This window comes from Primulina eburnea, chromosome 15, assembly GCF_022965805.1.
Source record: "Primulina eburnea isolate SZY01 chromosome 15, ASM2296580v1, whole genome shotgun sequence".
In the NCBI taxonomy this organism is placed as follows: Eukaryota; Viridiplantae; Streptophyta; class Magnoliopsida; order Lamiales; family Gesneriaceae; genus Primulina; species Primulina eburnea.
The window spans coordinates 9,681,404-9,709,002 of NC_133115.1; the positions used below are offsets into that span (position 1 = coordinate 9,681,404).

Genomic DNA, 27,599 nt, shown 5'->3' on the forward strand with positions numbered 1-27,599 from the left:
TGGTTGATTAAAGATGTGCATGTGCGCCTGAGTGTTTTAAATCTTGAATAGCTTAAATTATTCGTAAAGTTGTTTCCGTTTATATTCTAAGCGTTTATGAATATTTAACGATTTATGTGATTAGATACCATTCTTGCATGACAAAGATTATTTGATATTGTCTTCAAAGATGTTCAAATTAGTGAAGTTGTTGATTATTTAATCAATGATTAAGAGTTTGATTCTCCTTAGGACCCACGAGAAACCAATAAATAATAGTTGAAATTTATGATTTTTGAGAAAGTTTTAATGAATTAAATCTCATAATTTACAGTTTTATATTTAATAATGTCTAAATTAAAATAGAGGACAGATAATATCAAAGGAGGAAAAAAAAAGATGGGCGACTCCACGCGAATTTCAATTTCAAAATAGAAAAGAATATTTGGAACTCAATCTGTAGACATTTTTGTCGGAAGAGATCCCTGCAGCGAAACCACCGGTCGCCACCGCAGCCAGTCTCCGTCGTCGCCACTTTCACCATCATCACTGCGAAATGTCGGAATTCCAGGATTTGGAATCCCAAGACTCGGTCCGCATGCCGTGGAACGTCCTCCCGGGAACGAAGGCCGAAGCAGCAAACTGCCTAATTCCAATCTCCGCTATTTACACCCCCTTAAAACCACTCCCTTCCACCACCCCGCTCCTCCCATATTCCCCTCTCCGATGCCGCAATTGCCGATCGGTTATCAACCCGTTCTCTATCGTTGATTTCTCTTCCATCAACAAGATCTGGATCTGCAGTTTCTGTCTCAACCGAAACCACTTCCCGCCGCATTACCAGTCGATTTCAGAGACAAGTTTGCCTGCGGAGCTCTTCCCTCAGTATACTACCATTGAGTACGAGACTTCGGCTCCCAATGAGAAGGTTCAGTCTGGTAGCGGTAACGTTTTTTTGTTGGTGGTAGATACTTGTGTTATTGAGGAGGAGCTAGGATTCTTGAAATCCGCTCTTTTACAGGTTTGAAATCATTCTTCCACTTTACTTAGTATATATGTTTGGTGAATCTTATGGATTCTTGATTAATTAAGTTTAATTATTAGTACGTAAGTTGTAATTGATAGTCATTAATCAACTTCTGTCCGATTATTATTTGAGCTGTAATTTGTCCAGAGTGGAGATTAGTTTCTTCTTGGGGTGTACAATATAATTGGTCACCTGCATTTGATGCCTATTAGCGAATTCAAATACTTTGATCTGAGTAGTAGTCATTTAAGTTTTTAGCTAGCTTTTCTCCAATCAGTTTTCTTATAAGTTATTCAGTGGAAGTATATTCTCTATTTCTCTTTCTATCAATTTAAACCTGTTTGCGTGTTGGGAAATGCAGGTGTTGGGAATGGTCGCAGAGAATTGTTTGGTTGGGCTGATTACTTTTGGAACATATGTGCATGTTCATGAGCTGGGATTTGGGCAGATTTCAAAGGTTCACGTGTTCAAGGGTACAAAGGAGGTAACTAAGGATCAATTGTTGGAGCAGATGGGTTTCTTTGCAAAAAGGCCGAGGCCGAGTACTGGGGTTATTGCAGGAGTAAGAGACGGGCTGTCCCAGGAGAGCATTTCCAGGTTCTTATTGCCTGCGTCTGATTGCGAGTTTGTTCTTAATTCGGTATGGTTCTTAAGCATGAAATTTCTTTAAATTAATCTCTCTTCCTGAAGAACAATGTTACGAGTTCGCTGAAATGATTATATCATCTTCTCATCTGTAAATCAATGCTAGAATTGGGAAAATTTGTGGGTTTATAATCAAGTATACGTGTGTTGATGAACATATTAATTGTTTCCTTTTTGATTTATGCTCTCATTGCCTTTTTTATTCAACGAAGATGATTTGTTTGCAAGATATTGGAGGAGCTCCAGAAAGATCCTTGGCCAGTTCCGTCAGATCAACGAGCTGCTAGGTGCACTGGCACAGCTTTGAGTTTGGCTGCTCATTTGTTAGGAGTATGTGTCCCTGGTTCTGGTGCTAGAATTATGGCATTTTTGGGTGGTCCGTCAACAGAAGGATCAGGAGCTGTAAGTCTTTCTCCATACAATTGCCATGCATATTCTCCTAATTTTTTTGCTTAGCCAAAGTACATAATGGATAATAATGAATATATATGAGACAAACAATGAAAATACGTACATGAGTAGTCTGTGGCTGTCTTACTTGAGTAAAGCTTATTTTGTGACTTTGTTCTCGAAATTGTTAATGTAAAGCTTTAATTTGTATTATGTATCTATAGAGCTAAGTTCATGTTTTGTTCCTTATGGGGAATTTTGCAATTATTTCTCATGAACATTGTCGTAACACTCAAAAGTATTTTACTAAGTTAAAAAAAATGACCTGTTTATGTCAGGGTGTCTTCATAGGCACAAGTATCGGATGATGTGTAAAATTTCTTGTTTACCGAAGAATTTGCCCGTGTTCCTTCATACTGGACCTTTTAATATCTCGTCGAACCTTTATTGCCTCTTAACCAAATTGGATTCTGCTTTTGGTTCATGCTCTATCAGACTCGAAATTCTGTGGTTTATTCGTAAATCTTACATCGTTCTATATTTAAGGATCACATTGCCCAGTGAAAGAGGTTAAAATTTGATAGTCATTGGTCTATTAGACTAGAAATGCAGGAAAACGTAAATTACGTTTTTGTTCCACTACTGCAAAAATATTGGTATCTTAATATGAAAAACTGAATTCTGGATGAGATTCAGAAGTCATTCTTTGGATTCTCAAGGGACCAGATTTTTTGTGACATGACAATATATTTATTTGTAGATTGTGTCAAAAAATCTTTCCGAACCTTTACGTTCTCACAAGGACCTGGACAAAGATTCTGCTCCTCAGTATCACAAATCAGTGAAGTTCTATGAAGGACTTTCGAAGCAACTTGTTCATCAAGGACACGTGATTGATGTTTTTGCCTGTGCTCTTGATCAGGTATTACTGGTCTTGGTGACTACATGTTAGATCAGCAACCCAAGTCCATTTTCATTTTTATATGTATTATTCTTGAACAACTCTCATTAAATATGTTTTCCAAAAACAGTAAGATGTGAAGTGAGAGGTTTCTTTCCCAGTAGAGGGAGCAGTGTTCCAGAAAAAATCAAAAGCTAATTCAGATATAAGATGTCTGAAGTCCCATAAACTTACGATCTAGCTAGAGACAAACATGTATATAATTTCACATTGAGGTTCTTGCTTTGTTGTTGCAATTGCATATCTACTTCTGAAACTTGGAATAAACCATAAACATGAGACACAATGCTTATGAACAAACAACTAGTGGTCATTTTCTCCTTTGGTGGAGTAATTTTACTTATTTTCTGGGGTAAATTCACTGTTTTGTTATTCTATGAACTGTCTTCTCGGTAACATGTTTTTTTAACCGAATATGTGAATATGATACAAAAATGCCAATGTATTTGGTGGCCTCATGACTATTTTCTATCTCAAGAAACGCCATTGCAATTTTAGTTGCTTTTCATTTGTGTGGTTACTTTAGTTAGATATCTAGTAGAAATGACTCTAGGTTTTCTTTTGTTTACATGGTTGTCGTATGCTATACTTGGCTGTTTAACTAATGCAATTTAGAAATAAAATGAATAAGTGCTATACTCTATGTAGCACGGATACCTTGAAATTTTTTTTTTTGAAGTATCGGATACGGATACGACACGGATACGGATACGATACGCGGATACGCGTGTCGGATACCCCAAAATCCGTGTCGTTGACTTTGTTCAGGGTTGACCAGTCGGATACGTTTTGGACACGGCGAGGACACGCCATGGATACGGCGTGGATACGTTTTTCGGATACGTTTGGGCAAAATTGTAAATTTTTAGAAGTTTTATGGGTTAATTAAAAAAATTAAAATTGCTAAGGACTAAAAGAAAAATACTTTAACATATATTGGGCTGGGCTTTTAAATTCCAATATACATTTGTCGTCTCTTTCTTTCTCTTTCTGCTGAAGCCTCTCAACGTGATATCGCGTCGCCCTTCTTCTCTATTTCTGCCACTGCTACTGCTGCCGCCACCGTTACCGCTGTCGTCGCCGCCGCCGTCGCCGCTGCCGTCGCCGCATATTACATCTATCTCTATGATTTTTACTTTTCAATACTAAATTTATATGAAGTATAAATATATATAATTTTATATATATTTTAATGATTGTCGTATCTTAGCCGTATCGTGTCTTGTATTTTCAAAAATTGACGTATCGCCGTATCCGTATCGTATTCGATACGATACTCGTACCCGTATTCATGCAACATAGGCTATACTTTTGCTGAACAACTGGTATCCTTTTTTGTTTGACCTTTGCAAAACTCTGTGTTACTCCATCCTTTGCTGTTTACCTTATTTTTAGCATTTCATTTTTTAGCTGCTTTTCTTTATTGAGTAGATCTTATGCTAGAATTAGATTTACTGGACGATTGAATGAGTTAATCTGAAAAAGCTGTTGGTTTATGCATAAAATTGCTTGGAACATATGGTATGTCCTTGGCCTTCTGGTGTCAATTTGAAGAAAACAAGTACCTGATCAATTTTTTTATACTCAATTTGAAGCAAGCCTGAAGTTATTTCCAACAGCTGAACAAATCTTTAAAAAACTGTAGCTTGACAGAAGTTTTCCAGAACTGCCTGCTGTTTTGGTTTTTTTTTGTGGTATGCCCTTGGTGGATGTCTCCTCGGCTCTTTTAAATTCTCATTTAAACGGGTTGTTTGGGTTCTCTATTGGATACAAATTAATTCTCATAACTTTTGATCTTTTTTTTTTGATAGGAAACTAGCAATTTATTAGGACTTATAGAATTTTGATTACAAAGGAAGTGGATGAGTCATCCACCGAAGTAGTTCAAATAAATTCCGTAGGATTTTCAATAGAAAATGAAACGCCAATCCCTAACTAGATTAGATACAAGTAGATGATGAAACGATGGTACTGTAGTAGTCCATGTCGCCACTTTGAATCTAATCTTATCCCAAAGTTCCTCCGAGGACTCTTCTTTGTCGCTGAAAATTCTGCTATTGCGCTCCGTCCATGTCGACCAAAAAATGCAGTGCACAATGATATACCAGAAAAGCCGACCTTCCCTGTTGTTAAGAATACCGTTTTCCATGACCAACATTTCTCTCGCCGATTTTGGGAAAACCCACTCGAAGCCCAATTGTTGCATGACCCTGATCCAAATGCGTCTTGTAAAAGAACAATGTAGCAGAAGATGATCTTGATTCTCCTCATTCTTCTTGCACAAGATACACCATTGAGGAAAAAGAACCTGATTTGGCTGTCGCTTCTGTAAATTGTCACAAGTTTGCAATTTTCCCAAAGCAACTATCCAAGAAAAAACCTTTAACTTTTGTGGAATTGGTACTTTCCAGATGTTAGCGTAGAATGGTGAAAATTGATTATTTGATACAGGGAAGAAGGAATAGTATAGAGATCTAACAGAAAAAACGCCCGACGAGTCCCCTAACCACACCGTGGAGTCAGAGGAACCTACACTCAAAGAGACATGCTCTAAAATTCCTAAGAGGCTAGTAAACTCACTCAACTCGACCTCATTCAACCCTCTTCTGAACCTCACATCCCAATGGTAGACCGAAGCACCCTGACTATCAGCTACCGAATAAAACTGAGCAATAGGTTTGTTAGTATACGAAGACAAAAGAAAAAGATTGGGAAATTGATATTTGAAAGACATCCCACCCACCCATCTGTCCTCCCAAAATCTCAAAACATTCCCTCCCTTAAGCACGGTACCAATGAAGTGTTTACTGGAAGAATGGGACCGAGTAATAAACTTCCACGGGCTCCTGAAAGTCGAAGTCCTGGCATCCCTGATATCCCTTCCATTATCTTCGAAACCGTATATGCTTCCCACAACTCTTTTCCACATAGAATCCTGTTCAACCGCACATCGCCACCACCACTTCCCTAACAGCGCTTTATTCCTCAGCCGTATGCTGCCCAAACCTAATCCTCCCAATTCTTTCGGTTTGCACACTTGAGTCCAGTTAACAACATGACAATGAGCCTCCCCATCCGCACCATCCCAAAGAAAATTCCTCATTAAAGTTTCCATTTGCTTCGCTACTCGTTGAGGCACCATAAAAAGTGACAAGAGGTATGTAGGCTGAGCGCTTAGCATTGAAGAAATCAAAGTTAATCGGCCACCCCGAGATAGAAAAGCCTTTTTCCAGCTTGCCAACTTCGTTGACATCTTGGAAACTACCGGTGCCCAAAATTCCGGCTTCTTGGGGTCACCTCCCAATGGTGCCCCGAGGTATATGATCGGCCACTGTTCTTTCTTGCACCCCATCCTTTCAGCTAGCTCATTGATCTCTTCATCAGAATGGTTCAGACCGAGCAAGGAGCTTTTATCAAAATTTATTTTCAGTCCCGATTTTGAGCAGAAAGTTTGTAGTAATTCAACTATGGTGATCAAGTGACCTTCGTTTTGGACGAGGAATAGAGTATCATCCGCGAATTGTAAGTGTGAGATTTCTACTTTATCTTTCCCAACCTCAAGTCCTCTCACAGCGTTTGTTGATTTAGCATTATCAACCAATCTCCCCAACCCATCGATAACTAAGTTAAAAAGAAATGGGGATAGGGGGTCTCCTTGCCTGAGGCCCCTTTCCCCCATAAACTTCCCTCTTGGTCTACCGTTAATGAAAACTGAAACTCTTTATTATTTCCAATCCAGTTGACTATCTTGATTTTGATTTTCTCCCAACACTCTTCTGCACTGTCCTCCAAGTCTTCAAAGATTCTTCTATTTCTCTCTAGCCAGATGCCCCAGCACATGCCATGGATCACCACCCTCCGAAAAACTCTCCCTCTTTTTCCAACCCACTGTCCAAGATCAGTATTGTACAAATCTTGGGTTGTCTCCGGTGTTACCCAAACAAAGTTCAATTCATTCAAGGCTCTTGACCACAATTCAACAGCAAGCTTACATTGAATTAGCAAATGATCCTGCGTATCCGACTCATTACGACACAACACACACCAACTGGGACAAAGAGCACAGTTAGGCCATCTCTTTTGCATAAACTCTGATGTAGGTAATTTCCCAAGTCCCAGGAATAACCATTTGACACAATGTCGAAAGCGAAGAAGTAAGATATTTGCAAGTTACAAGCTGAACTTAAACGAAACAAAGAAGGGAAACAAATCCCGGAAAGCTACATCCCCCCACCAAACATCCTCCCAAAACCTGATTTTAGACCCCCCTCTAACCACTAAACGCAATAGTCGCGGGTAAGTTTTAGAGATAAATTTCCACGGACATTTAAACGTTACATTCGTCGCCAACCCTGCATCCCAACCATTTTTTTGTAACCCATATTTACTCTTTATTATTCTTTTCCACAACGGTTCGTTCTCAACGTTGAACTTCCACCACCATTTTCCCAAAAGCGCTTTGTTCCTCAAGCAAATGTTTCCGATACCCAGTCCTCCTCTCTCTTTCGGTCTACAAACTTGTTCCCACCTTACCATATGACAATGTGATTCACCCTCGTTTCCATCCCACAAAAAATCCCTCATTATCTTTTCGATCTTGCCCGCAACACCTTTCGGTACCCTGAAAAGTGACAGAAAGTATATAGGCAAAGCATTCAACACCGCAGCAATCAATGTTACTCTTCCCCCTTTGGACAAAAAAGCCTTTTTCCACGTTGCCAATTTTCTGTTAAACCTGATCATGATTGGTTCCCAAAAAGACACTTTCAATGGATTGCCCCCTAAAGGAACTCCCAAATATGTAATTGGCCATTTGTCCCTTCTACAGCCAATACTCTTGGCTAGAACCTCCTCATTAACCTCATCCTGACATAAGCCCAGTAAAGCATTCTTATTCCAATTGATCCTAAGTCCAGACATATCACAAAACAACTTCAAGATTTGAACCAAAAAGTTTAGGTGTTCCTCCTTATGCACGAAAAATAACGTGTCGTCTGCGAACTGTATATGTGATACTTCCACCTTTTCTCGGCCCACTTCGAACCCTTTGATTAAGCTCGCATGTTTTGCTTTATCAATCAAACTTCCCAAAACATCGACTACCATGTTGAACAAGAAAGGTGACAACGGATCTCCCTGTCGAAACCCTCTACTTGCTTTAAATTTCCCCCTCGGTCTCCCATTGATCATGATGGAAAACGAAACATTAGATACGCATTCTCTTATCCATCTTCTCCATCTATCTCCGAATCCCTTTTTCCGAAGCACGAAGTCCAAGAAATCCCACTCCACATTATCATATGCTTTTTCGAAATCAATTTTCAAGACCCAACCTTTCTTTTTCTTCTTCTTCCCTTCTTCCACCAACTCATTAGCAATCAAACAACAATCCAAAATTTGTTTTCCTTCCGTAAAAGCATTTTGAGATTCGGACAATGTGTGAGACAGAACTTTTTTCATCCTTGTAGCCAACACTTTTGCAATTATCTTGTATAAGCTCGTTGTGAGGCTAATTGGTCTGAAATCTTTAACCCTTAATGAATCATGTTTCTTTGGTATCAAACATATATACGATTCGTTTGTTATCCCATTTATGACCCCCCCTTCATAAAATTCCTCGAAAACCTTCATTAACTCCCCCCTTGACCACTTCCCAGCAATCCTGATATAGTGCAAATGTATAACCATTAGGCCCCGGTGCTTTGCATCTGTCACACTCGAAAACAGCCTTCTTAACCTCTTCCTCGAGAAATGGTTTTTCAATTTCAGTCCTCAAATCGACATTGATAGATCTCCATTCTACACCTTCAATCCCAAATCTTTTTACATCCCTTTTACTGTACAAAAGCTGGAAGTATTCTAGAATGTATTTGATTATTTGACCTTCATCCTCTGTAACCACCCCATCCTCCTTTTCCAACTTACTAATTATTCCTTTGCTTCTTCGGTGATTAAGTAGAGTGTGGAAGAATTTTGTGTTGTGATCTCCATCTTTTAACCAATTTATCTTTGCTTTTTGATATAACATTCTATTTCGTCGACACATCAACTCTTCCATCTCGCATTTTATCAGTTTTTTTTCATTCACCCCCTCTGCATTCTCCCTCCCTTCACCCTCTATCTCATCCAAAGTAATAATTCTGTTTTTCAGTTCGGCCTCCCTTATCTCAGTCTTCCCAAACACCTCGCCATTCCATAACTTGATCTCTTCCTTAACGGACTTGAGTTTTCTCATAAATTTATAACCCTTTCAACCTTGAAGTTGTGTGCTATTCCACCATCTCGAAAAATTTTCTTTAAAACTCTTATGTTTCAGCCAGATGTTCTCGAATCTGAATGGAATCGGCCCCCATTTAATTTTTTGTGTATCCAAAACAATTGGAAAATGATCCGATGTTATTCGAGGCAGAACATATTGCCTATGGCATGGGAAAAATTCCATCCACCCTCCCAAGAACAAGAATCTGTCAAGTCTGCTGCATATCGGTGTTGCCCTCAAATTTGACCATGTAAATTTCGCATTGAGTAATGGGGGATCAATCAATTCTAATTCCTGCACCAACATTTCAAAGCAATCCATACTTGTTGTCTGAGTGTAGCTGTTTAATTTCTCGTTTAAAGATCACACAATATTAAAGTCCCCTCCCAAACACCATCTATTCCCACACAATACTCGCAAACCCGCCAATTCGTCCCAAAAAATATTTCGTAATCGTGCTTTACATGGGCCATATACTGCAGTAAACCACCAACTTCCTATGTCTTTCTCCTTTTCAATAGAAACTGAAACCGTAAATTCCCCAATCAAATTATCTTTGATGTACACCACTCTTGGGTCCCACATGACCAAGATCCCACCCGATCTACCAATTGAAGGTAGATGAACCTATTCAACAAACCTTGATTTCCAAACACTGGATATGAAGCTTCTGCCAACAACTTCTTTTTTCGTTTCTTGAAGAATAACTAGGTCCGGCTTTTCCTTTCGTAGCATATCTCGAATGAATCCCCTCCTCGTTGCCGAACCTCCCCCTCTTATGTTCCAAGAAAGAATTTTCATCAAAAAACCTTTTCTCCCCTTACACTTTTGCCAACCGTATTCCATCCATACCCCATTTCCACCCTTTGTACTCCCATCATTTCTAAACATCCAACATGTTTTTCATGATCAGTCAGTATCATATTCCCCTCACTGTTGTTATCATTGCCGTGGATTTTGATCTCCGCCATACCCGACTTATCACCAACCATTTTATCTTCCCTAACCTCTAATACCCTCCCCTGTCCCGAGACTCGATTGAATGAAAAAGACAAAGAAGGATCAAGTGAAAGTTTGTGTACCTGGTTATGAGAGTGAATATTTCTGTTGAGTACCTTATCAGAGTTTGTTGCGAAAAGATCTCCTATGTCCTCCAGTCCCAAAGTGGTGTGTGTCGTCGCGTCCGAGCTGTCTGAAATATGAGTTTCGACGTCACTGTAATCGCTATCCTCGTCCGACGCAATATCTCGATCCATTGTGGAATCCCTGTCCTCCCATGTACCATCCTGTCTTCTATTCGATGGTGTATCATCCATCCGCCGTGTGTTTGTCTTTATCACATCATCATCCTCTATGATAAAACCACCACAATTCTGCCTTGCTTTTTTCCTTGTGTAAACCACGTCGAATATCCTTTCTTGTTTGCATGTATCATGAAAACAACCATTTTGCTGTGTTTTTTCATTGTGCTCTCTGTTCATGGAATTCACCAATCCCTTCTCAAAATGCTCCACCCCTTTCGGACTAACCCTTTTGAGAATGCTGATATGTTTTCCCCCGCACATTGGTTCTGACCCAATTGATTTAGGACCCCCAATCCCTCTCCTTCTCGCTCTGAGGACGCTTTCCTGTTGATTTCCAACAAACACTTCCATTCCTTGAATGACTCGAGTACTGCTGTATTTCCGTTTTTGGTACATCGAAGGAGTTTCTCCCCCCAATTCCGTCTCTGTACCATTTATTTTCTGTTGGCCAGCTTCTCCTTCAGTTATTTTCTAACTGTTATTTGTTGTGTCCTCTTGATTCTTCTCTACACAAACTTTTTCCAAAAGTCTTGTATCATTAGCAGCATGTTTTTTCACTCTTCCCCAGCCAGCTATCTTTCTTGCACCATCAACTACTACCTGTGCATAGGATCTTTGTTCGTATATATCATACGCTGAAATGTTGATCGAATCAACATAAATGCGAACTGTCAGAGGACCGCGTGGTGTCTGTATTACCAAAGAGCTATTAATGAATCCCCCTTCTAGTCCCACCACTTTGATTTTAGCAGCTGCCAAATCCTTGAAGAAAATTGTATCTTGACTGATATCCACCAATCCACCTAAACTGTCCACTATGTTTTTGAGCACTTCTGTTGTCCACATATCTCATGGTAAACCAATAATCCTGATCCAGCTGTTGCAGCATTCCCAGACTTCCTTTTCCGTGTCGATGTCACTCCTCCATTTTTCAAAAGTTAAGGAGATCCTTTTCTCCAAAAATCATCTATTAATTTTCAAGCAGAAATCATAATCCTCCCCGCTATTTGGCCACCACATTTGAAAGGGAAGATCTCAATCTTCTTCTTCACCGCCTTACCAATTGCTTCTGTTACCATTACCCAAGAGATATTGACGCAGTATTTCGTAACAATCAATGCTTTATTCCACTCTTTACTCGAACACTGTCGAAATTCTGAACGGGCATCAATGTCCCCTGACCCTGTAAAGCTTTGACTTGTCTTACCACGATACATAGATTGTTGAATTTGCTGTTTACCCTTTTTTTGGTTTGCTATTTTGATTGTTGTGTTGATCAAAAATTTATCAACGTAAAACACTAAAAGCACTAGAACAAGAGATAATATTTTTCATTCATTCATAATAATATTGAAGATACAGACTTCTCTATTTATATTGTAGGTTACAAGAGATAAAATAGGAAATAATAAAACTAATTAATCACATCCTAAAATATTGCAATTACTCTAACAATTAGCCTAAGATTATTAATTAATCACATCCTAAAATATTGCAATTACTCTAACAATTAGCCTAAGATTTCGATAGACTGCGTCAACACTCCCCCTCAAGCTGGATGGTAAATGTTGTACATCCCAAGCTTGTCAATCGGTCTTTCGAACATAGGCTTGAACAAAGCCTTTGTTAAGACATCAGCAGTTTGTTGCGACGTAGGAATATAGGACACTTCAAGTATCCCCTTATCAATCTTCTCCTTTATGAAGTGCCGATCAATTTCAACGTGTTTGGTACGATCATGGTGAACCGGGTTGTGAGTAATAGCTATGGCAGCTTTGTTGTCGCATAGGATAAGCATAGGGCTCTTTTTCTCTATTTTCAATTCTTCCAATGACAGTTTGATCCAAAGAGCTTCACAAATTCCAAGAGCCGCTGATCGAAGTTCTGCCTCCGCGCTACTTCGTGCAACAACTGATTGCTTCTTGCTTCGCCAAGTAACCAGATTTCCAAAGACAAAGGAGCAATAACCAGACGTGGAGCGTCGATCATTTGGGCATCCAGCCCAATCGGCATCAACAAAGACTTCAACACACCTCTTTTCTTGCTTTCTAAACATGAGACCACGGCCCGGAGTGCCCTTTAAGTACCGTAATATCCTGGTTGCAGCATCAAGATGACCTTGGTATGGTGAGTGCATAAATTGACTAATGCAACTCACAGGGAAGGAAATATCCGGCCGGGTGTGCGAGAGGTATATCAATCTGCCTACTAACCGTTGAAATCTCCCTCTGTCGACAGGTGTATCATCTGGTTTGGCCTCGAGTTTGATGTTCGGATCCATGGGGGTATCTGCCGGTCTACAACCCATCAATCCGGTATCATTGAGTAAGTCAATGACGTACTGTCGCTGTGAAACACAGATTCCAGCCTTGCTTCTAGCTATCTCCATTCCGAGAAGGTATCTCAAGTGACCGAGGTCTTTCATTTCAAAAGAAGTGGCCAATTTCTTCTTAATTCGCTCTATTTCAGTCACGTCATGCCCGGTGATTATAATATCATCAACATATACAATAAGAATAGCAATCTTATCCTTGACCCGATGATAGAACAATGTATGATCACAATGAGCCTGTTTGTACCCGAGAAGATGAACAATGGTGGAAAATCTGTCGAACCAAGCTTTCGGGGACTGTTTTAAACCGTAGAGAGCTTTCTTTAGCCGGCAAACCTTGCCGTTACTTCCCTAATTGTGAAAACCGGGTGGTAGGTCCATGTACACTTCCTCAACGAGATCGCCGTTGAGAAACACGTTCTTGACATCGAGTTGGTGAAGTGGCCAATCCAAGTTTGCTGCGAGAGAAAGCAACACTCGGATATTGTTGATTTTGGCTACTGGTGCAAACGTCTCTACGTAGTCGATACCATAGGTCTGCGTGTATCCCTTAGCCACAAGTCGCGCTTTATATCTGTCAATGCTCCCATCACTATTGCACTTGATGGTGAACAGCCATCTACAACCAACCGGTTTCTTGCCATCGGGTTTCGGAACAATCTCCCATGTCCCATTTTTTCGAGGGCTTTGATCTCGACAAATACTGCTGTACGCCACTTGTCATTGCGAAAGGCGTCATCAATGGTTGAGGGAACGGTGGAATGTGACAGGTTAGTGACCATAGCTTGTAGCGGCTGCGACAACTTAGAATGCCCCAAAAAATGTGAAATAGGATGTTGAGTACATATCCGAGTACCTTTGCGGTGGGCGATCGGGATATCCAAATTTTCCAATTCGGTGGTATCCGGATCGGGCGCTGGGTTTGACTGAGGCGACGCAGAAGGTGCAAGCTCGATATTTTGGTGCTTGCGTCTGCTGTAAGTCGCTGCAAAGCGGTCAGTGGTTCCACGAGGAGGATGAGTTGGTGTTACAGAAATTTCAGTGGGTGGACTTGAAGGTGGAATTGGATTTGGAGCAGGAATAGCAGGCGGATTTTGTGGTATACTGGGTGAAGGCTGCGGATTTTCTGGAATTAAATGTGGCTCCAAGGTGGAAGGAAATCCCAAAAATAATTCTGGCTCTAAGGAAGAGGGAGATTCCTGATTTTGTGGGATTTGAGGGTTAAGTTGGGATGGAGGTGGGATTTGTGACTCTTGTATGGGATTCGGTTCCCATAAATATTCCCAAAAAAAATTTTTGGTACTAGGCGAGGACGTAGGATCGGGAGCAGAATTATGAGGGGAGATGGGAATTGGATTCGGAGTAGGGGGATAGAACGATTGCGATTCAAGAAATGTGACATCCCATGAAATAAAATATTTTCTTTTGGATGGAGAATAACATCGATAACCTTTTTGTGTAGAAGAATTACCAACAAACATACATTTGTGGCTACGAGGATCCAATTTAGACCTAGAATGATCATGAATATGGACAAACGCCGAACACCCAAACGTACGTAGAGGAAGTTCAGTGAATATTTTGGACTTTGGGAATGATTTTCTGAGGGTATTTAATGGTGTTTGGAATTTTAAAACCCGAGACGGAAGTCTGTTGATTAGGTAACATGCGGTTAAAATAGCATCCCCCCAATATATTTTTGGAACATTGTTTGTGAAAAGAAGAGCGCGAGCGACCTCTAAAAGTGTCGATTTTTCCTTTTGGAAACCTTATTTTGTTGAGGGGTATCAACACATGAACTGTGATGAATAATACCATGTTTTGAAGCAAATTCATTGATTGATGAATTGAAATACTCAGTGCCATTGTCAGATCGAAGGATTTGTATTTGAGTTAAATTGAGTAAGGATCATATTGTAGAACTGTTCAAAAATTTTCAAAACTTCAGATTTGTTAGGAAGGAGAAAAATCCAACAGACACGAGAGTGATCATCAATAAATGTAATAAACCATTTTTTATTAGAAATTGAAGAGACACGAGACGGACCCCACAAATCACTGTGTATGAGAGAGAATGGTCTAGATTCATGATAAAGATGAATGGGAAAAGGTATGCGAGTATGTTTAGCTATCTGACATACTTCGCATACAAACCTATCACAAGAGTGAAACAACGAAGGAAACAAATGTTTTAAATAAGAAAAACTTGGGTGACCAAGGCGTTGATGAAGTAACATTATTTGTTGGGGACGAGATTGATGTGTAGAACCGTGACCACTTGGCAGCACCGAACAGTAGAATCAGTTCGTAGAAAGTGATATAAGCCCGACACCTCAGCAGCACGCCCAATCGTCTTCCCCGAGGCCCGATCCTGAAAAATACACAACTTAGGTGAAAAATTGGCAATACAATCGGAGTCAAGGGTGAGTTTGCTGATCGACAGCAAGTTGTGAGTCAATTGAGGGACAAACAAGACATTCTCCGGACATGTGTTTGGATGCACCTGAATCAATAATCCAACACTCACCAGAGTTACCAGGGTCGGTTACAGAGGAAGAAGTACCGTGCGCCATCAGTGAAGTCGAGGTGGAAAGGAACTGGCCAAGTTGATTGAGTTGTGCTTGAGAGAATGTTGCAGCGGATGATGGTGTGTTGGTATCGGCTTTCATCGGTACGGCTGGCTTGGTGGACTCGGCGTTACGTTGGCTGCGTGGCACCCAGTCAGCTGGCTTGCCGTGGAGCTTCCAACATGTGGCTTTAGTGTGATGAGGTCGGTTGCAATGTTCACAACACAGCTGCGGTTTGCGGGATCCTCGAGCGGCCATGGCAGAGGCATCATGATTGGTGGCAACGGGTATGGTAGCTCCACCGAGCATAATTCGTTTCCTCTGTTCTTCTCGACGGACTTCGGAGAAAATGTTATCAAGGCTCGGCAATGGCTTGATACTCAGAATCCGTCCACGAGCATCATCCAGGGATGGATGTAGGCCGGTGAGGAAGTCATAGGTTTTTTCTTTGGTGAGCAATTTTTGGTAAATCTCACGGTTTGCAGCATCGGTCCACTCAGGTTGAGTGAAGAGGTCGAGTTCTTGCCACAGCTTTGTTAGCGAAACGAAGTACTGAGTTACAGTACCATCTTCTTGTCGCAGATTACGAGAGCTAGTCCGGAGGTCGAACATCTGATTCGAGTCTTCAAGATCTGAGTAGGCTAAGGCAACAGCGTCCCAAATAGCCTTTGCTGTTGGGTAATGGAGGTAGATCTCTGCAATGGAGTCGTCCATAGAGTGAAGGAGCCAGGCCATAACCATGGAATTCTGAATATCCCACGCTGCAAGCGAAGGATCAGATTGGGTTGGTGTCGAAATGGAACCATCAAGGTATCCAAATCGTCCTTTCCCGCGGATAATAAGTTGGACGGAACGAGACCACTGCAAGTAGTTCCGGCCACTGAGTTTAAAGCTGGTAATTTGGAATTGAAGGGAGTTATCAGAAGCACTGAGAACAGGTTGCATCTCTGATTTTTCCATAGATGAAAAAAAATATATTCAAACGTAAAAGGCTTTTATTGCTCTGATACCATAAAAGCACTAGAACATGAGATAATATTTTTCATTCATTCATAATAATATTTAAGATACAGACTTCTCTATTTATATTGTAGGTTACAAGAGATAAAATAGGAAAGAATATAACTAATTAATCACATCCTAAAATATTGCAATTACTCTAACAATTAGCCTAAGATTACTAATTAATCACATCCTAAAATATTGCAATTACTCTAACAATTAGCCTAAAATTTCACTAGACTGCGTCAACAAACACCATGCATCTCCAACCCTCTTCATACCTTCCACTCGGGATTATAATTCGTAGTCTCTTGTTCGATCTCTCATATCTTGTCACTTCAATATAGCTTCCTCTGTTATTGACAAATTTCTGCACAGATACAGCTACTTCCCCCATCTCATTCTGTTAAAGGTTGTAATCGATTTAGGATTGATAATGTAATCACACATTATTTTCCTCAACAGTTAGCAATCTCACGATGTAGTTCCATCATGTAGCTCGCATTCCGAGTTCTTTCTGTCACACAGATGGAATCACCCCTTTTTCCCACTGATATCAGAAATAACTTTTGCTCTATTCTCACTTCTTCTACAGCCTTAGCAACCTGGAACTTACTATTTTCCCTTCTTGACATTTCTGAGTATGGTAAAAGGATTCAGTTTTGTGGATGAACAGCTAGAATCAGTAAAAAACTCAGTGGATATTAAAAGAAATAGGAATGGGTATTATCGGGATGAAGAGAAAATGTAAGTCGCCGATATGGTTAGAATCGGAATTGGTCGGAAATGGTCGATGATAAATGGCCAAGAGCGGCTGATTTCAGTTCTTTAGTAGCCAACCCACTGAAATAACTATCGGAAAAGGTATGCATTTTTGAATTTTCGAATTTTCGAATTTTCGAATCTTTGAAAGGAAGTGATAGTACGAGCGTCGCCGACGGCCGGCGCCGAAGGTTGTGGAGCTGTCGGTCGACAAATCTCAGTAGATGAAGGTGAAGATAGATCGGTGGAGGAACCCTAATGTTCGATGTTTGAAGGTGGGGAGGAGCATTTTCAAAAAATTCTCTCACTATGATTCTCTAGTGCTCTTGTTATTTCATGTTTGAATGTTCTCTCATAATTCCGGTCGAACATTGAGACCTTTATATCCTGTAGAATTTCCTTGTTTCTGGTTTCAATTTGTTTGGACAAGCAGTGATGTTTGCTATGGGCGATTACGATTGATTGATGGTATTTATACTTATGACAAAATTTTAGAGGGGGAGATTTGAGATGGTAACCGGTGAAAATTCCTTGGTTTGGGGTGTAACTGCCTATAATTGGTGCATAATGATGAATGGAAAAAAAATATAAAGACAGAAACACATCAAAAAGTTTAGTGTGCATGACATGTGGATCTTTTTTTAACGGCTTGATATCACTGGCCCAGTTTTCCCAAATTAATTTGAGGGCTTCAGAATGCTAGTTTTAAAAAAATGGTTCATCAATCCATGAAGAGAGAGGTTTTATCTGGTGGATGTTGATTGTTGTGATAGCTGTTGTCATTTCAATGTGTTCTCTAGTTTTTGAAAGTATAAATGTCTTTTTGTTTCACTTGAGGGTTGAAACCCATACCTTAACTTTTTAAAGACTTGGTTCCCCTGTGATCCAGTGGAGGAAACTCATTGATTTTGTGTTTAGCCTTGCATGTATGTGTTATGATGGAACCAATACTCTTCGTTCTTGTTTGACACAACTCTTTGCCAGGTTGGGGTGGCTGAGCTTAAAGTAGCTGTTGAAAAAACTGGTGGACTTGTTGTTCTTGCCGAAAGTTTTGGCCATTCAGTTTTCAAGGAGTCTCTAAAGCGGGTTTTTCTGTGTGATGACCATGATCTTATGCTATCATCAAAGTAAGATCTGGATGTACGTTTTTGGAAAGATCATTTCCATGATGGTTTTTGCTTCTATCAGTATTCTGACGTTGACCTTATAACGACATCATTTAGCATGCTTAAAGGAATAATTTTTATCCATGTTATTTACTTATAATGTGACCTGCAATAGTGTGAATATTTTTATGGGGGCCTGGAGCTTTTCCAAATTATTTTTTGTTTTTAAAGTGTGTTGGATGATCCACCATCAACATTTTTCTTGTGCAGTGGTATATTTGAGATCAATTGCTCAAAAGATATAAAAATTCAGGGAATTATTGGCCCTTGTGCATCACTTGAAAAGGTATGAAATTTTTACATACGGAAGAACTTTCTCCAATCTTCATCAGGTTGATATTAACAGTTTCTGGCTTTGTGCAGAAAGGTCCTCTGTCCTCGGAAACTGTCATTGGCCAGGGAAATACAACTGCATGGAAGTTATGTGGCCTTGACAAAACAACTTCCCTGTGTCTAATATTTGATATTATCAAGAAAGAGAGCCCAGATGTTATTGCTCAAGCAGCAAACAACCAGTTCTATTTTCAGTTCCTCACTTAGTAGGCATCTGAACTAGTTATATTTGATACTTTGTGAGCAAGGCAGATATTTGACTTTTTAAAAATATTCTTTCTTCCCCAGTTACCAGCATGGTAGTGGACAAATGAGACTTCGTGCCACTACCATCTCGAGAAGATGGGTTGCCGGGCCTGGAAGCAAAGAGGTAAGCATATTATCTTGTTTTTCTCTGTTTATTCTCGACAAACTTTCATGTGATTACAAACTGGTGGATGTCTTTTTCTTGGTGAAACTGTTATTTTCTGCTGTAGAAGTGAACAAAAAATTTGCGCTGAAGACATACAGGTATGTAAAAAATTAGGAAATAAGTATTTGTCCAATGGTGTCTAGCAAACTATGTTGTGGCAAGCTCATTTTACCAGCTTAAAAAGCAGTTTGTGCAAGCTATTCTGTGTCTTAGAGAATCGGGAGAATAAGAAATGTAATCTTCTAATTGGAAAAGAATTCTGTACTTGTTCCACTAATCCAATTGGAGATATTTGTGTATTTTCATAATGGTGTCTATTGACATAAAAAACTGAGTCTCCATTCGCTCTTTAGATATTATATGTTACTTCCGAGCAGTACAACATGATTCTATCAGTAAGTGTACACAAAATTTAGTATAATCTAGTTAGATATGTTGTATGATCCAATTTCCCTAATTTCAAACTTCTTAGAGTCTTTTAATCATTTATTTTTCCCCCTTTTCAAGTATGTTGGTACCATTTCTCAGTAATATGTTCAATGTTTCTCGATTGACACATACATTGGCATGACAAAGGATTATAAATCAGGGATTGTGAGCTATGTGCACAGATATTACACTTACAAGAGTTCATCTCCAAATTCTATCGAATGACACCATCAAAAGCCAATTCTGAAACGTATGGGTTATTTTGTTTGCTTTATTCTGCAGGACATAATATCTGGATTTGATCAAGAAGCAGCAGCGGTTGTAATGGCTCGTCAAGTTTCTTTCAAAATGGAAACCGAGGTCCTATACTTGAACCTTTTGTGTTTGAGCTGTTTGTTAAATACATTAGATGGTTGATGGGTAGAAAAATAGTAGGCTGTGGTTTATTACTTGAATTTTACTTAGATTGCGATGACATATTGAAGCTATTTGTTTATCAAGTCAGCCTGGCCGCAGTTTATGATTGCACACGTCTGTGTCTTTGCATTGATTACCATGTTTGCGTTTACATAATTAGATTGGATTTTAATTGAAAGTACTATCAATTAGTTTTCCAAGCTAATTACTTTCTTAGATACTTGAACAGTGATTACTTCTTGATCTTGAATAGACAGTTGACCATCAGGCCACAAATGCTGGCTTGTGAAAAGGAACACTTATTTCTGAAAAATTTCTATGACGGTTTCTAGCTAGATTATTGCTTTTTGGAACAAATTCTATTTTTTCTTTCTGTTTTGTTTCTGTTTTCTGTGACGTCTTGACCTTTCAGAATCAATCCCAAAACTGTGGAATATGTTCGCTTGCGTGGCCATTGCTGCTCATGAGGTTCTTTTTAATTTACTTAGTGTGCAGAATCAATGATTTAAAATGAGGATTTCACAATTCTAATGTCTCAAAATTTATCTATCACTGTCCTCAAAAAAGCCATCACTGATCATGTCTCATTACTTGCGTGCACATAATCTAAGCACATACTTACCTGAATTGAAATCATAAGGGAATTGATTATTCTCTTGTTGACCGACACTTGAAAGTAAACAGAACTAAAGTATATTCTTTGCTGAGCAAAGTATATAAAAAACGGTGATGTTTTTTACATTACTTTACATTTCGGGATGTCTTCACTCTTCAAAGTGCTTTTGCCACCTCGAGCTACTTTCTCGCGCCTTGCAACTTTGGGTGTAATCTTATTCTAGAATATCTTCTCAAACTTAAATGTCTTCGTGGTTCGCACTACCTGCTTGTCTAAGACAACCTTCACAGGTTGAGGTCATGATCAAACTTTTTCCTCATTGTATGGCAGTCCATTTCTCGTGCCAATTTCCATCTGCTTCACAATCGATTTTTCCCTGTTGAGATTGTTGAGCTCAGACCGATTGGTTGTGGGCTACTTTACTAATAATGGTCAAGCTCCCATTGCTTACAGATTGTGCTGTACTTTAGACTGTGTTGATTGCTAGCTCTTGAATAATCTTCCCAAGTACTCAACATTTATACTGGCATGGTGGAATTGTTTAGTGTTGGATTGCTCTGCATAACTTCTCAAGACTTAAAATGTCGCAAGGGGATTGCTCTGCTGTAAACTGTTATTACCCCAACTGCTCAGTACCTAGTCTAGCATATTTGACATTTTCAGTTGCTTACTGCTCGACTACTAGCTCCTTAGCTAGGCACCCAACTTTTCAACACTTAGATTCTCAGGACTCTACATTACCGATTATTCATTTCCATCTTTCCGGGCATTGCTCAATTGCTCATACCTTCGGCCATTGATCTATTCTGGGTTGATACTTTGTATTCTGTCTGGTTTGATACTTTGTATTCTGGTTGACTTGCTGTTCTCTGTTGACTTTGCTTCTTCCAGTTTGCTTCACTTGCATCAAAAAATTTGGGCCCTGACATTTACACTCTTTATTGATATCAGAAGACAAGGAACATGTTATCTGAATTTTTTCCACATTCCGTATTTTCATGTCAATGGTTGCAAGGGGCAATGGATATATTTAACATTGTATGGACAGCTGTTTCCATCGTTATTACTTATTTGGATTTTTTCTGTTCTTTAAAAAAAAGTCTTTATGCCTCGCACATGAGCAAGTACATTTTTTGTTCATCTCGGAGTTTGACATTTGCATTACTTTGTTGTTATGACATAAACTCTTTGTAATAGGTATTTTTTTTCAGGCTGAATTTGACCCCATCAGATGGTTGGATAAATCATTGATTCATATATGTTCCCGATTCGGGGAGTACCAGAAGGATAGCCCTTCTTCTTTCAGTTTATCTCCTAGATTATCAATATTTCCACAGTTCGTGTTTCATTTACGACGCTCACAATTTGTCCAGGTCTGCAATTATTGCCTTTGTTTCCCTTTTGCTGCTTCTGTCTTTGAAAAAGAGCTTTGTCATCAACAAAGACGTAGAGAAGTATAGATATCTTTTTGCTCCCTATCACAAAAATAACTTTTGAAACAGATTGTATGCAACAAGTGACTTGTGTGATCGAGGAAATAAAATCTGAATGTTGTTCATATTATTTTGTACAGGTTTTTAACAACAGCCCAGACGAGACTGCATACTTTAGGATGATTCTGAACAGGGAAAATGTAGCCAATTCAGTGGTCATGATTCAACCTTCCTTGATCTCATACTCTTTTCATTCTGGACCTGAACCCGCTCTTCTTGATGTGACATCCATTGTTGCTGATAAAATCCTTCTTTTGGATTCGTATTTCACAATTGTTGTATTTCATGGATCAACTATTGCTCAGTGGCGGAAAGCTGGCTATCATGAACAGCCTGAGCATCAGGTAAGTTGTTGGCTAACATTATTGAAAATGTGAAAGTGAACGTGTTGTAATGGTCAAACAAGAAATTACCGAAAAAGCTAATGACCCAATTATTTGTTTTGTATAGAATATAGTCGTTTAATGCTTGAACCTTTTTGATTTGCCATTAAAAGAAATGTTGTTGAATTTTGTTGTGGGAATACACTGTAGAGATAATAAAACACAAAGCATAGCTTATGTGTTTTTGCTGTAAAAACCTGCATGAACTATCTAATACCTGGAAGGCTAGAAGACTAGAAAACTTACTAACCTTTCTTTATTTAGATTGCTATTGCTAGGATTGCCTCGTTTAGTTGAAAATAAAAGGATATAAATGTGGTTGGCCGTAGGAAATCTTTCTATAACTAAATCAATATAAATGTGGTAGGCCGTAGGAAATCTTTCTATAACTAAATCATATCAATGATATATTGTAATTACACACACACACACGAGTGTGGAAATCAAAACCAAAGCATTCTACTTGAAGCAAAAAAATTTCTAGTTAGAAACCTTACACAATGTCGCATCAAAAACTATAAGACCAAATCACAGGGTGTTCAACTATGACTACAATTAGGCAGCCATTATATATAGCTAGAAGTGTGGGTTATTTTTCTCGTGAGTAATAAACTAGAATAATTGTGGGAACTGTTTACTTGAAGTCTTGAATGATGACCGAAATGTTATTTTTTTAATTGGATAGATTTTAGAGAAGGCCCGGGTGGGAAATACGGTCAAATACCTATGTCAGAATTTGTGCTGTGATAATGTGGTTTAACCATGAAGGACTTTATTGTATCCCCGATACAGTGCCAAGAGGGCTAGAACTCATTAATCATTTTTAATTTTAATTATAATTATCACATCTTTCATTTGTATGAAAATATATTGGGAGTAATATGGCGGGTTTTCATGTTTTTTGGTGATTAACAGTTTCCAAGCCATTTGGTGCACTGCATACGCTCCTTTGCAAATTTAGATTGGAATATGTTTAATGCGGTAGTTTTTTTAATGCACACACCTTTTATACACATAAATTTATATGATCGATAATAAAAATACTGAAAATAAAGCATCAATTTCGCATCCATGCACACACATCTCAAATGTTCGACCACATTTCAAAAATATAAAAGAAATACTCAAAATATAGCTATTCGGGACATATCCTGACTGATATTTGTAAAGATTGGAACTTGGACCTAACTCAACCCCAAAAGCTAGCTCAAGGGGGGAGGATTGTCCAAGCCAATTTATGGCTTATGCCACTCAAAGGTTATTTATCCAATCGATGTGGGACAATTAATACACCCCTCTCACGCCCAGGAATGAACATCTGGAGCGTGGAGTTTACAAATGACCCAATTATGGGCAGAACGGGTGGCCTAATTATAGGCAGTCCAACACATAACGGTGAAACCCGGGCTCTGATACCATGTAAAGATTGGAACTTGGACCTAACTCAACCCCAAAAGCTAGCTCAAGGGGGGAGGATTGTCCAAGCCAATATATGCCACTCAAAGGTTATTTATCCAATCGATGTGGGACAATTAACAATATTGTACTGGGACACGTACACCAATTGGGAACACACCATAGCAAAATAAAACTTGAGACCTCTTGATGTCTCCTCTTAAGCATTTGACTAAGAAACACCAGCAACACCTGTAATGCACACAACAACACACAAGCCTTTATCTTATTAAGTGGGGTCAGCTATATGGATCATCCTACGCCCTTGTGCTCTGTATCCTATTATATCTTTATCTATATTTAGATAATGCATATCATGCATAGTCGTTATTATCCATCGCTTTTCGTTTTTAATGGGGGTACTAGTCACGGTCTCACATCTCCTAACTGGAGTCCATACCATCTCAGGGGTGTCTTCCACAATTTCTCTTCAATAGTCGCAACCCCAACTTTTTCTCTGATACATTCTTCTTAGCCCATCCATATTTGTGTCCGCACGTCCACCTTATAATCCACATTCTGCGACTCTAATCTTTTGTTCATATGATTGCTTTACCGCCCAACATTCAGATCCATATAAAATTGCAAATCTAACCGCTGTTATGCAGAACTTCCCTTTGAAAAGGATACCTTACGATTACGTAGAATACTAGATGTATTTCTCCACTTCGACCATCCTATTTGTATTCTATGTGATAAATCTCTATCAATCCCCCCATCTTTATGTAAAAATGATCCTAGATACTTAGAAGTCTCAATCCGTTGGCAATTCAACATATCCTATTCTAACTATTGTCTAACTGCTCTAGCATGCTAAACTTAAATTCCTAGTATTTTGTCCTCGCTCTCCTAAGTCTAAAACATTTCTCTTCCAACGTTTCTTGCCAAGTTTGATTTCAAGCTTGGCATTTATTCCTTTACGAGTCTCATCCACCAAGACAATGTCATTTGCAAACATGCACCAAGGTTCCATGTCCTGAATATGTGTGACGAGTTCATCCATGACAAGTGCAAAAAGATAAGGGCTGAAGCTGATTTTCCTGAGGTCCTCACTCTTGTCATTACGTCCTTGTACATGTCCTTGATAACTTCAATATACGCTTCTCTTATACTTTTCTTTTCCAAAACCTTCCACAATTTCTTTCGGCACTCTTGTCATATTGCCTGTGTCAAACTTTGAGTTTGTATTATAGGTCTAATCTATGGTGTTCTGTGAGATATTCTACTGTTGTTTTGGTAAGGAAAGCTGGTATCAAGCCAGAGGACCAGTTGAGCGAAGCCTCTGTATCTGAATAACTAACAGTCGGTATTCTCTAGCCAAAACCCAGTTACTCATTCGCTCTCTCCCCCAATTATTTAATTCAGAATCTAGGCGAGGAAGAATTTGGATTAAATTACGTTAACTACAAGAAAGTGGACCTTGTTGATCATATTAAGACCTTTGGTCATGCAACATTAAGTCGTTTATTCATGCAGTCTTACATCCTCTATTCAATCTTAGAACTGTATTACATCACAGTAACGATTGGCTATGGATGTTGATGAACTAGACTTAGTTTTTGTCTGCTGAAGTCATGACATTTAGTCAGTTGCATATATCCTCAACCTGATACTGCACACTCAATTTTTATGATCTTGTAGGCCTTTGCTCACTTGCTGCAAGCTCCAGGTGATGATGCGGATGCCATAATAAGCGAGAGGTTTCCAGTGCCTCGCTTAGTAATTTGTGATCAACATGGATCTCAGGTGTTTGATTTTATCTTAAGTGAATTTTTAAGTATCATCTTCATCTTTTGGCATCTTATTAGTTAGTAATATATTTTCATAATCAAATCAAGTACTTTAAGCTCAATGTATTGGAGAGTGTGTGTATCTTTTCTTATAGAACTAGAAATATCTGGAGGTACATATCAGATCTGGCGGTCCGCGGTTTGAACCTCTATAATTTTATCTGCTTTTGGCTTTTTGAGCTGTTTGCCTAGTGTTGTTTCTAGAGCTTCTCCGTAACTGAACGGCAGATAGTGGAGTTTGATTGGAGGTCTTAGTGAATCTGTTGATGGATTTTATAAAGGTTGCATTTGAAATGGGTATTTTAAAACCAAGGATTTAAATAATTGATTTTAAATTAATTCTAGTTGAATTGATGGTTTTAAAAGTCATGCTACCTGAATTTGAGCCCATGCATGAGCGCCAACAATGGGTTTCAAATGCATTCGATATTGCTGCCATCTAAAATCCAAATTCCAAATTTCAAATCCTTTTCTCAAATCAAATCCGTCCGGACAAATAAAATCCTTAATCCGAACGCAGCAAAATATTTATTTAAATGCCTTACTGAACTGGATTCGCACAATTTAATCAGATGTGCTTGTGGGTAAATCAACATTCTCTATCTTCAGGCTGATGTCTCTTCTACCCTTTTCATTTAAGCCCCAGTTTACTCTCTGATGCCTTTATCTTTTATTATGCTCCTATCCCACCCAAATTATCAACCAAGTTGGATATTAGTTTTGAAAAAAATAGATGGATTAAGTTGGCGTAATAACAGCTGTTTTTGACTAGAAAAGAAGCACAGGCTTAATATGCTTCCCCTCCCTGGCATGTTTGGAAAGAAAATGATCTCAGTAAAAGGAGTTTGGAGAATTCTGTAGTCAGTTTCTAAATAATTATCCAAATGTGTTTAACCAAAAGAGAAACAAAAATTTATGATCTTGTAGGCCTTTGCTCAGTTGCATTTGGATAATTATTCAAATGGGTTTAACCAGAAGAGAAACAAAATTTTATGATCTTGTAGGCCTTTGCTCAGTTGCATTTGGATGATTATTTAGGAAGAAAAACTTTGTTTTGAACAGTATGTCGGCAAAGACTATTTGAATTATTTTATTTTTTGAGTTGGGGGAGGGAATATTTTGTTACAATTTCGAACTCGAGACCGAAACCTCGTTCCGATTTGAAACCTTGGTGTCAGATGAGCTACAAAGTCACGGTCAATTATTTTATTTTTACTTGAAGTTAGAATTGGCAAATTAAGTTCAAGTGCTTAGGAAGAGGAACTGGATTGAATTATCGCAATTAAAAGAGAAAAGTATCATGCTTGCGACAACTGCATGAGTTTCTTTTGTTGTGCTTGGGTAGGGCAGGCCGAACAAGTGAAATATTTATTTTCCGTTGTTTTAATATATGTGGAACAAGACTACTTTAGACCATCTTCATAGTAACTTGATTTTAAATCTTTATCACCATAAAAATAGAGCATGCCATAACCATGATAGTAATTTGCAGGCTCGTTTCTTGCTAGCAAAATTGAATCCTTCTACAACATATAATTCGGATGCTCCAGCTGCTCCGGGAGGTGATATCCTTTTCACAGATGATGTCAGCTTTGAGGTTTTCTTAGATCACCTCCAGCGGTTGGCTGTTCAGTAAAGCTACTATTGTGCCATCTGAGACCTGTAGTTAGGTGACATACAAAAGATTTTGTAATACATTTTCCTGAATATTGTACAGTAAAGTATATGACAAAGGATTTGGTCCTAAGGTTATCTCCAAACATCTTAGATATTAAAAGAGTCATGTAAGTTTTTTCTTAAATGAGAATAATTTAGATGTTCATGGAATAATTTGATTAATGAATTATGAATCTGACAATATGTATCTAGTTCTTTTT

The 27,599-nt window shown here is 38.9% G+C and overlaps 1 protein-coding gene across 2 annotated transcripts; it reads left to right on the plus strand.

Annotated features, from left to right (window-relative positions):
• The first annotated feature begins 367 nt into the window (after positions 1-367).
• On the plus strand, positions 368-27,599 carry LOC140814700 (protein transport protein SEC23 C-like). Of its 2 annotated transcripts, none has more exons than XM_073173767.1 (13): positions 368-1,000; positions 1,368-1,646; positions 1,880-2,053; positions 2,802-2,963; positions 18,213-18,355; positions 18,605-18,680; positions 18,758-18,933; positions 19,016-19,097; positions 19,851-19,928; positions 21,813-22,055; positions 22,175-22,438; positions 25,574-25,678; positions 27,215-27,599. In XM_073173767.1, the coding sequence occupies exons 1-13, from the start codon at positions 536-538 to the stop codon at positions 27,356-27,358; spliced, it is 2,391 nt and encodes a 796-aa protein (XP_073029868.1). In that variant the 5' UTR covers positions 368-535; the 3' UTR covers positions 27,359-27,599. The 2 variants fall into 2 exon arrangements, with proteins under 2 accessions (XP_073029868.1, XP_073029869.1); XM_073173768.1 differs by having other exon boundaries at positions 21,813-21,974.

What these genes read in the sequence shown, in the direction of transcription:
- LOC140814700 (XM_073173767.1), top strand. Translation starts at nt 536, where the DNA reads ATGTCGGAATTCCAGGATTTGGAATCCCAAGACTCGGTCCGCATGCCG. An exon ending in TTGCCTGTGCTCTTGATCAG is followed by an intron (nt 2,964 to 18,212) that starts GTATTACTGGTC and finishes ACTCTTTGCCAG; the next exon opens with GTTGGGGTGGCTGAGCTTAA. An exon ending in ATCAACAAAGACGTAGAGAA is followed by an intron (nt 22,056 to 22,174) that starts GTATAGATATCT and finishes TATTTTGTACAG; the next exon opens with GTTTTTAACAACAGCCCAGA.